Raw genomic sequence first — 14,343 nt, 5'->3', positions numbered from 1 at the left:
GAAGCGGGGTGCCGTGCGCAATCATAATCGGATGAAAAACGGACGTGGGAGCTCGGAGGAACATCTGGAAATCTCCAGGAAGACCTTCTTCGTTGCTGCTGCTGTTGTGAGGTCCGGGTCTCTGTTGGGAAGAACAGGCCCCCAGTCCTCGGGGTCATGTTGCCAATGGCCGTTGGTGGGGGCGTCTTAATACGCTCGGCAGAGGATGGTGCTCAGAGAAGCTGTGCCGGAGGGGATGGTCGGAGGCTCAGAGGTTCGACGGACTCAGAGGATGCTGCTGTCTGAGTGCTTTCACTGTGCGCTGTGTCTGAGAAGCTGGGTTCGACGGAGCTTTCATTGTGCGCTGCGTCTGTGAAGCTGAGTCGGGCGGCGCCGTGGAAGTCCATAGCGGGGGTATTCCCTTCTGCTGCCTGCGTGGGATGACGAGTCTATCGGGACCCTGAGAACTTGTAGAAACTGTGTGGTGGTTTCTTTCAAACTTATAGTCTTTTAACATCTTTGGACTATTTTTACTGTGCCCATGGTCTTTTTTTATCAATTATGCTATTGTTTGCACTGTTGTAATGATATGTTGTAACTATGGGTCTTGTAGCTTTAGTTTTTGGTCTTGTTTGTCTGGTGGGATTGGAGCACGTTCCACGGGGAACGTGCTAAGATGGTAGCGTGATATCAATACGCAGCAGCCTCTCCGGACTCTAGATTGGGGATTGCCAAATGTTATGTGGATTTTCTAGTGTAGTCTGTTTTGTCATGTGCTTTTGTGATATCATTCTGGAGGAACGTTGTCTCATTTTTTAACTGCATTGCATTTGTGGTTTCTAAATGACAATAAACTGGATCTGAATCTGATCTGAGTAGAGACATTTTGTTGCAGTTGGTGAAGCCCTACTTGGAGTACTCTGTACAGTTTTGGTCACCCTGCTGTAAGAAAGATATTGTCAAGTTGGAGATGGTGCAGAAGTGATTTATGAGGATGCTGGCTGCACTAGAGGGTTTGAGATCTAGGGAGAGGGTGGCCACACTGGGTCTTTATTCCTTGGACAGAGAAGAATGAGACCTGATCTCATGTAGGTTTACAAAATCATGGGGGGTGTGGATCAAGTGGATGGTCATAATTTTTTCCTTAGGGTTGTGGAGTCTAGATACTAGATAAGAGAGGAGAGATTTAAAAAGGATTTGAGAATTAACTTCTTTACACAGAGAGTAGTGACTTAAATGGAACGAGCTGTCTGAGGAAGTGGTTGAGTTGGGTACATTTGCAGCATTAAAGAAGCATTTTGGTAGGTACGTGGAGAGCAGGGATTTGGGTGGGGAGGGGTTTATGGGCCTAACACCAGCAACTGAGATGAGCAGTTGTAAGTGTCTCCTGTGGTCGGCATGGGCCAGATGGGCCGAAAGACCTGTTTCTATGCTGTATTACTGTATGACTCTATTTCAAAGTCCACAGTAAATCTATTATTAAAGTATGTATATGTCTTCGTATACAACCCTGAGATTAATTTTCTTGCAGACATACTCAATAAATCCATAACAGAATCAACAAAAGACAGCAGCAATGTGGGCATTCAACCTGTGTGTAAAAGACGGCAAACTGTGCAAATGCAAAAAGAGAGAAAATAATAAACAAACAAATAAACAATAAATATCAAAAATATCAGAAAATTCTGGAAGGCAAGTCATTGTGGGAACATTTCAATGATGGTGCAAGTGAGGCTAAGTGAAGTGATCCCCTTTGGTTCAAGAGCCTGATGTTTGAGGGGCACTAACTCACTTTGAATTGTATCATACAGCTTTATTATTTATCAGTAATTTGCAAATGTCCCAAAATTAGCCATTTCTTACAAATGAAAATTCTTTCACAGATATTTGTTCACCTTTCATATTGATTGATGTCCTTTGCTTTGATTATGGGTAGGAGAAGTGTGCAGGATGACAACAGAAGATAGTGTGTGCTATTTCTTTGGGAATAAGATGTTTAAAATTGACATTCTTTGCGATGGACTTTGAAAGAAGGTTTCTCCTTTTTGAAAGAGACTATAATCTGATAAGCAAGTCCTTAACATAATGCTGTTTTTAAAATTACAACATTGTAATTAAACAGATTAGATCTGTTGCTCAATTATGTCTTTCCCAGTCCCTGCTAATTCTACAATCTGTTGCTGTAATCCGTTCAATGATCCTGATTCTGAAAAGTGCTGGTGGAATACCAGGGCTTTGGAGGAATAGGGGTGGTGAACTGAATAGCTACAATTTCACTGAGCTAATTTGTCCCTAATTTTTCAAAGCAGTGTTTCATTTATTGAAATATTTGTGGAGGAACTATGGTTTCAACATCAGAAAGTCTTCCGATCACATGATAAGAAGCAGGTTTATTTAGAGTTTGCGATTTGTTTTTAATTTAAAATGTGTGTTTTATTTGTGTATCTTCCAAGCCTGAAGTAGAAGATTGGAGTTCCTGGGATGAAGATGGTCCAACCAGTATTAAGATTGAAGGAGGTAATGGCAGTTTGACAACACAACAAAATGGCCCTGGAGAGCCTGAAGAACCTGATTACTTTAAGGATATGACACCAAACATCCGAAAACCCCAAAAGGTGAGTGTTTTTATTTTTAAAAGTTGCATGACATGTCCATGAAAATTTACTGTAAAATTCCAAACATTTTCTTTTGCTATTTGGTTTATTTACGTGTACTGTGTTACAGTGAAAACATTTTTTTTTCTTGCTAGCCATACATGTCATTCTAAATATATGCTAAACAAAAGTATATCAGGTTAGTACAAGGGGAAAAGCAATAACAGAATGCAAGTAGACAAAGTGTAAAGGCACCAATGAGGCTGGAAGTCTATTTGCAGACACTACTTGCCCAGCAAAATGCCTTTTCCAAAAGCTCCCTTCTGGAAAGTGCTATAAAGCTATTAAAACAAAAACTTCACTGCATTTTAAATGTTTCTTCCCCCCCAGGCAGTTAATCTGATTCACCATTCTAGTCAGCCCTCCCAACCCCTCCCCCCCCACTACCTCAGTCACTGCACATCACTGAAAACCTTGAACCATTTTTTATAATGCTGTTTACAATGTAAATAAATCTTGGTATTGATAGATTTATTCACATTTTATTCCACATTTGTACTTTAATCTCTAACTTTTTATATAATTCTATATAATTGTTGAATATTGCTGTTTTATTTTGCTGTGCCAACACACCACAGCAAATTCCTAAATATATATCGTTATTAAAGTTGATCCTTTCATCTTGAGATCAACAGCTCATCTCTATTGTACAAGAGGTCTGTTCAAGAGTTTTATAAAAATGGGTTAGAAGCTGCCCCTGAGCTTGGGGGGGGGGGTCTGTGTTACCAAGCTTTTGTATCTTCTGTCTGATGGAATGGGTCAGGGTGGGAAGGGGGTGGGTGGAAGACAGAATGATCAGGGTGAAAGGTGTCTTTGATGATGGCCCTTGTTGGAGTCAGCAGGAAGTGTGGTCAGCCAATGGAAGGGAGGATGCTTTTTGTGATATTTCACTGACGAATGTATGTATTTTAAAAACTACTAAAATCCTATTTTATTCAGTATTCTTATGTTTAATCCATCCTAGATTATTATTAAGAAGAAAGAACCTTTACATTTTGGAATCCCAGATGGCACCATGGCATTTTCCAGTAGATTGGCAGCTACGCAAGATATCCCATTCAATCAGCCATCAGTAAGTAATTTGAGGACCTTTTCACTTCAACTTTTTCCCAAATGTGTTATAAGAAAAATAAGTGATATTAGCAATATGCTTCAATGTTTAGAAGAGTAGACTTTTAAATGAACTGCAGTGGATTGATTGTGAGAATGCGGTACGTGTGCTTATGGGCCAATTGATCATGTGGTAATTTGAATCAGTGGAAGGCCCTCTTGTTTTATGTGGGCTTTCAAGTGTACGTGCTTTTCATCCTTGTGGACCTGGTTTGTCACTCCCACACTGCATTATACATTGCCTCATGTTTACTGTGGCTAACATGACTCAGTAAAAGCATATAATCCTTTTAATCTGTTGTCATTTTTGCACTGTGCAAACATAACATAAACCAAGAGTTATTCTGAGCAGGAGCATCCTAATTCTGAATCTCTTTTAACTGTTTAAAGTCTGTTGTATATTTGTCCTTCTGCTCTTTCTAAATGTAATAAAGCAAAGTAAGTGGAATTGAAAGTGGATTTCTTTAGTTTTTTTTAAAAATCTGGGTTATTTGACAAGTTAGGGATGTATATTTTGTATATTCATGATCATATCATAAATGATTGTTATTAAACCCTTTTGATAAGGGTTTAAGCCTAAAAAATTTTCCATGATATCAGTTGGATATGAAATCAGAAAAGTAGGTAACATCTTATTTTAAAAATCTCTGATCTGTAAGTATCTAAAAAAAATGGGATCTGGGCAAATTATATTTATTAGACAATTGTTCAAAAGACATGAAACAGTTATCCAAAAATAAATCATGAAAACATATTATACCCTTTATTTTCCAAACCAAAAAGGCTTGATCCATGACAGAGGGTTGAAAGAAAAAATTAGATATAATAGGGCTTGATAAAATAAATTTAGTCAAGCCAAAAAATTTACGAAACTGAAACCATATTTGTAATGTATGTTTCATTATTGGATTAACCATTTGTTTATTCAATTTAGAAAGAACCAAGGGAAGTGAGGTCCCTAAGGTGGAAGCCAATGAAAATCCATGTGCAGAAGTACATTTAAGATTAACCCATTGTGGACTGATATTAATATCCACATCTTGTGTCCAGAATATTCAATATCGAATATTAATTGCCCAATAATAAAATCTTAAATTCGGCAGTGCCAAGCCACCATTCTTTTTGGATTTCTGCAAGTATTTTTATGATTATGAATATACAGCCAGATATATCCAATAACATTAAAAATGAATGGGAGAAGTAACTTCAACTTTCTTTACCTATAGAGAAATGGGAGAAAATTTTTCAATTAGTTAATTTTTCTTCTATTTGTGCTAAACATGCGTTGATTCAATTTAAAGTGGTACATAGAGCTCATATGTCTAAAGATAAATTAGCTTGTTTTTACTCTCATATAAATCTGATTTGTGGTAGATGTCATTCTGAGGTAGCCTCTCTGACTCGTATGTTTTGGTCTTGCCCTCTTTTGGAAAAATATTTTTGATACTTTCTCTACAGTTTTGCACATTGATTTACAACCTCACCCTATTACGGCAATTTTTGGCTTACCAATGATTGATCTGCCCTCCACAGCTCGGCAGATGATTGCATTTGCTACTTTAATGGCTAGAAGATCTATTTTATTGAATTGGAAAGAGGTGAATCCTCCAACTACATCTCAGTGGTTTTCCCAAACCACATCCTGTTTAAATTTAGAAAAATTTATAAGTGGCACCCTTGATCCCTTGGTTAAATTTGAAGAAAGTTGGAGGCCTTTTATTCAATACTATCATAGAATGTAATTTGATCTTTTCCGATTCCTTTATATCATTCATTAATTTGAGTAGAGGAGCAGAGTTGATGACTCTAATGATTTTATTTGATATAATAGAATAGCCCAGCTTTTAGTTTAGTTTTAGTTTTGTTTAGTTTATTTTGTTTTTGATTTTTCAATTTGGGTTTTTTTTCCATCTTTTTATTTTTTTGTATCTTGTTTATATCAAGGGTTTGGGAGGTCAATTATATTGGTGTTACCTATAGTTTTTACTCATGTGTTAATTGCCAACAATGTAATCCACTCCTTCTGTACTATTATGACCATTATGTATTTGTCTTTGAAAAATTCAATAAAAAGTTTGGAAAAGGAAGAAAAGGATGTATATTTTGAACATGGGAAGTAAATCTCTTCTTATGTTATAATTTAATCTTGCGACAAGTGGCCAATTGTTTCAAAGTTGGTCACCTTAAGAAAAGAGAGTAAAAGAAAGTGGAATAAGAGATATGAATTGTTGCTTTGGGTTACATAAAAAAAATTACTTGCATAATCTGCTTTTTGCTTGTAGCCTGAACTGGGAGATTTTGACACTTGGCAAGAAAATACTAATGCCTGGGAAGAGGAAGGAGATGCCACTTGGGAGGCAGAAGAAGTGCTGAGGTAACCAGTTTTTGTTTTTTCTTCTTCATTTGCAATTGAAGTTGGATAGATTAGCTTATTGTAGTTAAATGTAGCTTGTAAAATACTGAACACTAATGTGCATCCATAGATTGGAGAGACAGCAAATGTTGCAATCTAGAACAGAAAACAGAATGCTGAAAGAACTCAGGTCAAACAGCATTGATGGAGGCAAAAGGTGTAAGTTATTGATTGGGTGTCAAGATTCGGCATCAGGGCTGAGGGAGTCAGAAGGATTGGCAGTATAGAACTGCATAGAGGTCTGGGATGTAGGTTGGGAGGTGATAAGTGGGACAGGAATAATGATGGCTCTGGACCTATACTTGCTGGAGCTTAGAAGGGAATCTTATTGAAGGACTTGGGTAAAGTGAGGATGTTTCCTATAGTAGAGAAAGTCTAGGATCAGAGGGCACTGCCTCAGAATACAAGGACTTCCCTTTAGAACAGAAATGAGGAGGTATTTCTTTAGCCAGAGAATGGTGAATCTGTGGAATTCATTGCCACGGATGGCGTGGAGTTCAAGTCCTTGGGTATATTTAAAGTGGACGTTGATGGGTTCCTGATTGGTAAGGGTGTCAAAGGTTAATAGACAATAGACAGTAGGTGCAGGAGCAGATGGAGCTGGGTGGGTGGAGAGAATAGGGATGAACAGAAGGGAGAAGGAAACTAAACGTGTGTGTAGAACATCGGGTATGTGGGTTACCTGAAACTGGAAAATTCAATATTCACACCATTAGGTTGCAAGCGGCACAAGTGGGATATAAGATCCTTTTACCCTGATTTGTGTGTGGCAAAGAAAGGCCGAGGAAAGACTGGATAAGGTGGGAATGGAACGGATAATTAAAATGCTAGAAGCTCAAGACAGCAGTTTAAAAAGAGCACAGGCGCTCTGCAAAACAGCCTCCTAGTATATGCATAGTTTCATCAGTGTAGAGGAGGCGACATTGCGAGCACCAAATGTAGTAAACAAGGCTAGAGGAGGTGCAGATGTACCTCTGCCTCACCTGTAAACTGTTTAAGTAACTGAATGGTAGTGAGGGGTGAGGTGAAGTGTATTTCCTTTAGTTCCAGGGTGAAATGCCAGGGGTGGGGAGATGTGGGGAAGTAGAATTGACCAAAGAGTTCTGGAGAAAGGGGAAAGCAGAAAGGTGGGGTGTGACTGATAAGGAAACATAAATTAATCATAAATTATACACAATTTTTTCAAGAAAGCACAATTGAAACAGTCTATTTTAGTGTATGGTGATCAAGATGGTTGTAGTTAATAGGCTTTTGTCAGTTTTTTTAAAAATCAGAGTTTATAATTTTATTGTGGTTTTGTGTTGTGCTCCAGTACTTTGAATTTATTTTTGCATCCTACTATTTAGCTGAATGTTTTAATATTATTTTTGTTCAATAGATGTACTGATAAAAATACTAACCGTCCATATTCTTTGTTACTGACCATTTTAAAGAGCCTTGGCCCGAAATGTTGACTCTTCATTCCTTTTCAGAGATGCTGCCTGACCTGCTGAGTTCCTCCAGCGTTTTGTATGGTTTACTCTAGATTTCCAGCATCTGCAGAATCTCTTGTATTTATTAGGTTCATTTCTGCTGCTCCTTCAGATTATTGTACATCTTTACCACTATTTCCTTTTCCATTCAGTGCATCTCATTTAGAATGCTGTCGCCTTATCTTCTGGCCTTTTATTGTTTTAAAAATCCTTGTCCTTAGTTTAAAATATCAGCTTAGCAGTGTGAAACTTAAAAATGCTTAATATTCTGTGATTGGCTTCAATAGCTGAGATTATTTGAATTCCACAGAACTTTTACAAAAAACAATTAAGGTGGTTGCTTTGTACACCAGGGATCCATTTGTAAATAATTAAGGATTATACCATTCAAAAGGAGACTACTGAACAATTCTAATACCTGTGTCTGGAACTTGTTCTTTTTAGCCTATCTCCAGCACAAACCATCAGTGATTTGGCCTTTTTTATGTCACTAATGCAGTAAAGGGACTTTTTTTGTAAGCTAAAGTATTTTACTACTAATACAAAAGTATTAGTAAAGCTACTTTGGTAAAGCTCTGGTCTTGCATTCTGTCATCAAGCAATTTCAGAATCAGAATCAGGTTTATTATCACCGGCATATATTGTGAAATTTGTTATTAGTGAGGTAGTGTTCATGAGTTTAATGTCCATTCAGAAATCTGATGGCAGAGTGAAATAATCAATTCCTGAATTGTTGAGTGTGTGTCTTCAGGCTCCTGTACCTCTTCCGTGATAGTAGCAATGAGAAGAGGGTATGTCCTAGGTGAAGAAGGTCCTTAATCATGGATGCTGCCTTTTTAAGACATCACTCCTTGAAGATGTCCAGTTGGCATGCTGGAGAGACTAGTGCTCATGATTGAGCTGACTGAATTTGCAACTTTCTGCAGCTTATTTTGATCCTGTACAGTGTGGCCGTCTTCCCCCCCCCCAACCAGATGGTTATGCAGCCCGATAAAATACTCTCCATGGTACTTCTGTAGAAATTTTGGTGACATTTCAGATCTCCTAAAACTCCACATGTAATTTCGCTGTTGTCGTGCCTTCTTTGTAAATGCTGGATCCAGGATAGATCCTCAGGATGTTGACACCCACGGACTTAAAATTGCTCACCCTTTCCAATATGCCCTTGGCTTATCCTTTCTGAAGTCGACATTCAGTCCTTTGGTCTTGAGTGCAAAATTGTTGCTACAATACTCAACAAGCTGGTCTATGTCACTCCTGTATACCTTCTTATTACCATCTGAAATTCTACCAACAATAGTTATGTCATTAACAAATTTATAGATGGTTGAGCTGTGCCTCGCCACACAGTCATGGGTGTAGACAGAGTAGGGCAGTGGGCTAAGCAATTATAATCTAAAATTAACTAAAGTCTTTACATAATTAAACTACCTGTGCAACCTTTGCAATCTGAGTTGACGATATTTCCAACTTTCTGGAAGTTTTGGTGAACAATGGATTCTGTGAACTGAACCCGTGTAACCCATGGAGTATCCTGCTTTTCAAAAAAAAAAAATCCTCTCTCCCAAAGGTGATGAAAGGGTAAGTTCTGTGGTCTAGTCCCAGAGTTTGAACTTGTATATTCAGAAGGTGACTTTTTAAGAATGAAAAAATAATTAATCAGTAATTTTTGCGTATCTTGAATGTAATTTGTGCTTGAAGTCAGATTAGTTGTATTGATGTTAGTTGTCTCATTCAATGCAACATAATATTTCACTGGTATAGAGGCTTTCTCCTTGAGTTTTTTTGCCAGTTGAGCCATTTAATTAACTGTCCCGTTTCTGCATAATGATGCTCACCTGTGTAAATTCCTTCTCTTCCCATTATTCCCCAACCCTCAGGCAGCAGAAGCTTGCTGAGAGAGAAAAGAGGTCAGCTGAACAACAGAGGAAGAAGATAGAAAAGGATGCACAGAGATTACTGAGAAAGGAACAGAATAAAATTGCTGTAAAACTTTCCTAACTATAAGTGATATGTGGACATGTCACTATCAGGACAAGTGCAGTATGTTACCTCCTGTGGTAACTATGACCAGTGTATTTTGGCGAAGAATTTCTTTTTAAGTAATTGCTATTGCTGTGCATTTGATCAGTACAGCCTCAGTTTTGCCTGTCACCACCTGATGCTTGGAAATCTTCCTGGATTACTGGAAATCATTGAGATTAGGGATTTTTTTCTGTGTATACATATTTTTGTCAGGTGTCCAATCAGTGCATTGTTCGATGCAGTACTTTACTGTATCAGCATCTGAAATCTGGGTAGATTATTTACAGTAGTTCTTCAGGTTCAATATTAGGAATAGCTGTAGTTGTGTGACATAATTTATCTATCTGTAAAATATCTTTCATTTGAAATTATATTTAAGCATAAAAAGTGTTGGTCAGTTCCTTTTTCCAGATTTACTCATCATCATTTAGTTCTGCTATTGTTAGACAATAAGATATTACCAATGAAATCAAGGAATTATCAAAATATCAGAGTTAGTGTTGTATATATTTTCTAAACAGATTCTTGAGAGAATGGTAGGTACAAAAAGAAAACTAAATATGTTTGTATGTATCTGCTTAAATATCTCAAATTTGCTAGCTAGAAGCTAAATAGGACCGTTACAGAAGCTAAGTTTTTTAAAAAAAGATATAATTCATTACTTTTGGCTTTACTGAAGTTAGCATTTTGGTTGATTACTGTACAGATTAAAATACTATTCCTGCAGGAGCAACAAGAATGTAACTATACTATTATGAAGCTTGATGTGTGTCTATATTTGCATCCAGTTAATTGACACTGCTGTAAGATTTGAAATTTTAACATAATTTATTGTTCCACAGCATCAGCCATCTTTTTTTTTAGGAAGCCAGCCAAATTGGCTTGTGTTTATTTTTGTTAGGCTGTTTTTCATATTTCTTTTAATTGCTTTAAAATGACACGTTGCCTTGAATGCAGTTTTGTACCTTAAATGAAAGTTATCCTTATTCTGCTCCAAATAGGCACCTAATGATAGTCTTATGAACTCTGTAATCTAAAGTGAAAGAATATTTTTAATATTGTGAAAAATACAGTGAAACTGCTGCCTAATTCATAACTAGAACAGAATCATTTTTAAACCCTATGCTGTATTGCTATTCCAGTCCACATCTTGAAATGTGCTGATTAAAAGGTGCTTAGTCTACAACTATGATTCAATTTACTAGCAATGAGCATACCAGTTTTTTCCATAAATAAGATGCCTAGATATGTTTTACTATTCTGTGCATTCAGATTTTTTTTGGACAAAATTTCCAGAGTAAAAACGTAATTCACTTATAGTGCATTGAAAATAATTTAGCATGCAAGATTCACTAGACTTGAGTCTGGCTCAACAGTCTTTCCCTGCTGTAGTTTCACGGATACCTCACACATCCATTCATGCCTGTCACCTACTAAACCAGATATTTGGCTATTTAAATAATGTCCTTTTAGGGTTTTTGCATAGTTTGTCTATACGCATCCAGCGGAGCTAAAGCCAGCACAGAAATGGAAGCAGAAACCATCAATGAATAATGTCACTCACCAGGAAACAATAGTTTGGGTAATGAATATTCATTATTTAACAATTGATAATATTGTCATTTGATGTGTTGATATAAAAAATGATTTTATTGAGAATTTATCAAATTTATAAAAATTGCCCTACAGATAGAAATATACTCTAACAAAAACTGTACAACATTAATTATAAATTGTAAATTGAAAAATAATAAAGGTAATATACATGAGTTAGTTCAGTCCTTCTGTTAGGCTTTACCATTGGCCATCAAGAGTATAGCTAGAGCTTGCTTCCTCATACAGATTTTGGATCACTAAATACTGACCTTAGCATTTGGCATATCATTTCTGGGCAGCTGAACTAATTTACTAGTCCTGTTACCATCAAAACCCAGATTACTCCTTACCTAAGATCAAGGGTTCCCAACCTGGGGTCCACGTACCCCTCAGTTAATGGTATGTCATAAAAAAGGTTGAGAGGCCCTGCCCTAGACTGATTTCTCCATATTCCTTGGTACTTTGTTCAACAGTAGCCTAGGATTGAATTAAACTGTCAAGATTTTGTCTATTATTCAGGTCTTTCTTACCAACTAGAATTGATGCTTTATTAATTAGCTGAACAAGAGGTGGTCTTGTCACTATTCCACATACTGGCTGCTGCCTCAGCTGACTTTATTTTTAGCAAACTAGATGCACTGAAATAGCATCCTCATAAAGCGCTTCTCCAAACACATTGACAGCTTTACTGGCCCTGTTCTCTACCGTCCCTGATCTAATTTCAGCTCCAAGTAAACAGGTTATCTTGGCTATGTGCTTCTTCTCTGATATCTGTTAATTTTGTTTAACCTCCTCATTTGCCCAAACTCCGATTCAGCTGTCGAATCTTAACCCATCGGTTCCTGTGCTCACTTGATATAGTGGATGGCAGGGTGGTTATGTCCCATATGCTGTCCTAAGCCTATTGAAGCCAGCAAATGCTTTATTGAAATAACTCACTCAGCCTAGTTCTTTTAGTGGGATTGTTGTTACTAAGGCCACTTTTATGCTTGGGAAAAGTAACAAGTTAGTGTGTGGAACATTTTCAAATTTGCTACTCTTGGAATATAATATACTAGCTAATTCTCTAGATGCTTTACATTCTTATGCTTCACAAGTTCATTTCATTCAAAAGCCTTCCGTGTGTGTGTGTGTATATACTGTTTAAGATCATAAGACACAGGAGCAGAATTACGGTAGGCTGTTTGGCCCTTTGAATCTGCTCCACCATTCCATCATTATCCCTCTCTTCTGTTTTGCTATCAACATCCAGGACACAGTCCACAATCCTGTGCAATTCAACACCTAGCATTTTTGCTGCTGCAATTACAATTGCCTCCATAACCCCTACCACCAACATCCATCCCTACCCTTTCCATCAGTGTTGGCACACTTTCATGTTGTACATTTTATTGACCTACGTCACCCAAGTTTGTACAGCTATGCATGCTAATGCTAAAGGACCTCAGAGTAGCAAGCCTAAAATCATCCCTCAAGTAGGCTAAAATATCACAGTCCATGTCTTAAAATACACTTCAGCCAGGACCTTGAACCTCTCACTCATCCTCTTCCTAAAATCATGGATAAACTCAGATGGAGGAACTTGTATCTGAGAAATTTTAAATAAAAAAATTCTGAAAGCAGTCATCCTTGAAAGTTTGTGCAGCTACTCTGAGTTTTGAGTAATTCTTTCCAGACTAGTTAAGTAAGAATCTGGCATAGAACATGGTAGGGTTATCGTTTCAGAGTAACAACGCATTGTTGGAGGAGGCTTCTGACCAATAAAGTCAGGCAGACAATGTCATTCATTTCCCAGCAACCTCCCATAGATCATATTAACTGGCAAAAGCCATTGCTCAAGATGAACATATTAAGGTGGAGCACACAGTTATGAAGTTTGGTTTGCTGTGTCTCATGATGATCACAATTGCCAGTCGATGATGTCATCACCTGTGCACACTTTCATTAATGGCTCCTATGTCAGACATTGATTGTCACTGATTTAGTGAAGGACTCTGGTGAGGTGTATAATCAGTTTGCAGTTAAACATCTTGCAGTATCTTTTTTTCTGATTCAGCGGTAATTAAAATATGTTACGCTTGTATTGAATTTGGTGAAAATATTGCAAAACTCAAAATTATTCCTTGTATCCAAAGCTATTCAGAAGTTTTAGTGTTAGCTTTAGACTGCAAACCTTATACTACATGGCCACATCAAATATCTTTTGTCACTATAAGAATATAAATCACTTGTCAATGTGGTAATCGTTGATCCCTAGAAATAGTTTTCTTTGTCATAAACAAGTTTTTTTTTCTACATTACTCTTTATACTAAGTCATGTAAATTGTATAATTTTTTTATAAATCTGTAAAATACTTGTTTAAATTATTGTACAGTATTAAAAAGGGCAATTGAAAACTCATGGTCTTTGTTCTGCTACATAAGTTAGGCAAAAGAGGAAACTTGTTTCAAGACGTTAAACATTTAACAAATGTCATTTGATCTGCTTGTGAAACTTTTTATCTACCTTTATTTTCCCCTTGGCAGAAACCATCTGCATTTTGTGATAATTTCTTTGTATTTTAGTTTGAATTTGCTGAAAAATAAGTAAATTTGTTTTTAGATTTTGCCCAGTTTTGATTGCCCAAAGCAAGCATATTGTTGCTTTCCTTGACTAGCTACATTATGGACTTAACACAATAATTTAAACATACCAATTATATATGTATTTTTAAGATGCAGTTTAATCTGCAACATCACTGGAACCTTCTGAGATACATTAAGGAGTATCGCCATGTAGGAGCAGTTGGTTGGTTTGACAAAAATCAAGACACTTAAGCTGGCTGGAATTGAGAGTTTATGCAGTGCCTATAAAAAAATATTCAACTTCCCAGAAGTTTTCATGCTTTATTGTGTTACAACATTGAATCACAGTGGATTTAATTTGGGGTTTTTCACACTGATCAAAAGAAAAAGACTTGTGTCAAAGTGAAAGCAGATCCTACAAAGTGATCTAAATTAATTACAAATATAAAACACAAAATAATTGATTACACAAGTATTTGCCCCCCTTAATATGACACACCAATTCATCACTGGCGCAGCTAATTGGTTT

General features: G+C 36.9%; 1 protein-coding gene across 1 annotated transcript in view; it reads left to right on the top strand.

The window, feature by feature from the left end:
- Positions 1-13,650, top strand: part of ebag9 (estrogen receptor binding site associated antigen 9) — a 35,830-nt gene extending 22,180 nt beyond the window's left edge. The window contains exons 3-6 of the mRNA XM_073039110.1: positions 2,433-2,594; positions 3,598-3,705; positions 6,026-6,117; positions 9,509-13,650. Coding sequence (XP_072895211.1) covers positions 2,433-2,594; positions 3,598-3,705; positions 6,026-6,117; positions 9,509-9,629 — 483 coding nt within the window. The 3' untranslated portion in view covers positions 9,630-13,650. The remainder of the gene's footprint in view (positions 1-2,432; positions 2,595-3,597; positions 3,706-6,025; positions 6,118-9,508) is intronic.
- Positions 13,651-14,343: the final 693 nt, after the last annotated feature.

The sequence above is a fragment of the Hemitrygon akajei genome, chromosome 1 (assembly GCF_048418815.1).
Source record: "Hemitrygon akajei chromosome 1, sHemAka1.3, whole genome shotgun sequence".
Taxonomy (NCBI): Eukaryota; Metazoa; Chordata; class Chondrichthyes; order Myliobatiformes; family Dasyatidae; genus Hemitrygon; species Hemitrygon akajei.
Note: the sequence above shows the minus strand (reverse complement) of the source record. Positions and strands in the feature narration are given on the sequence as shown.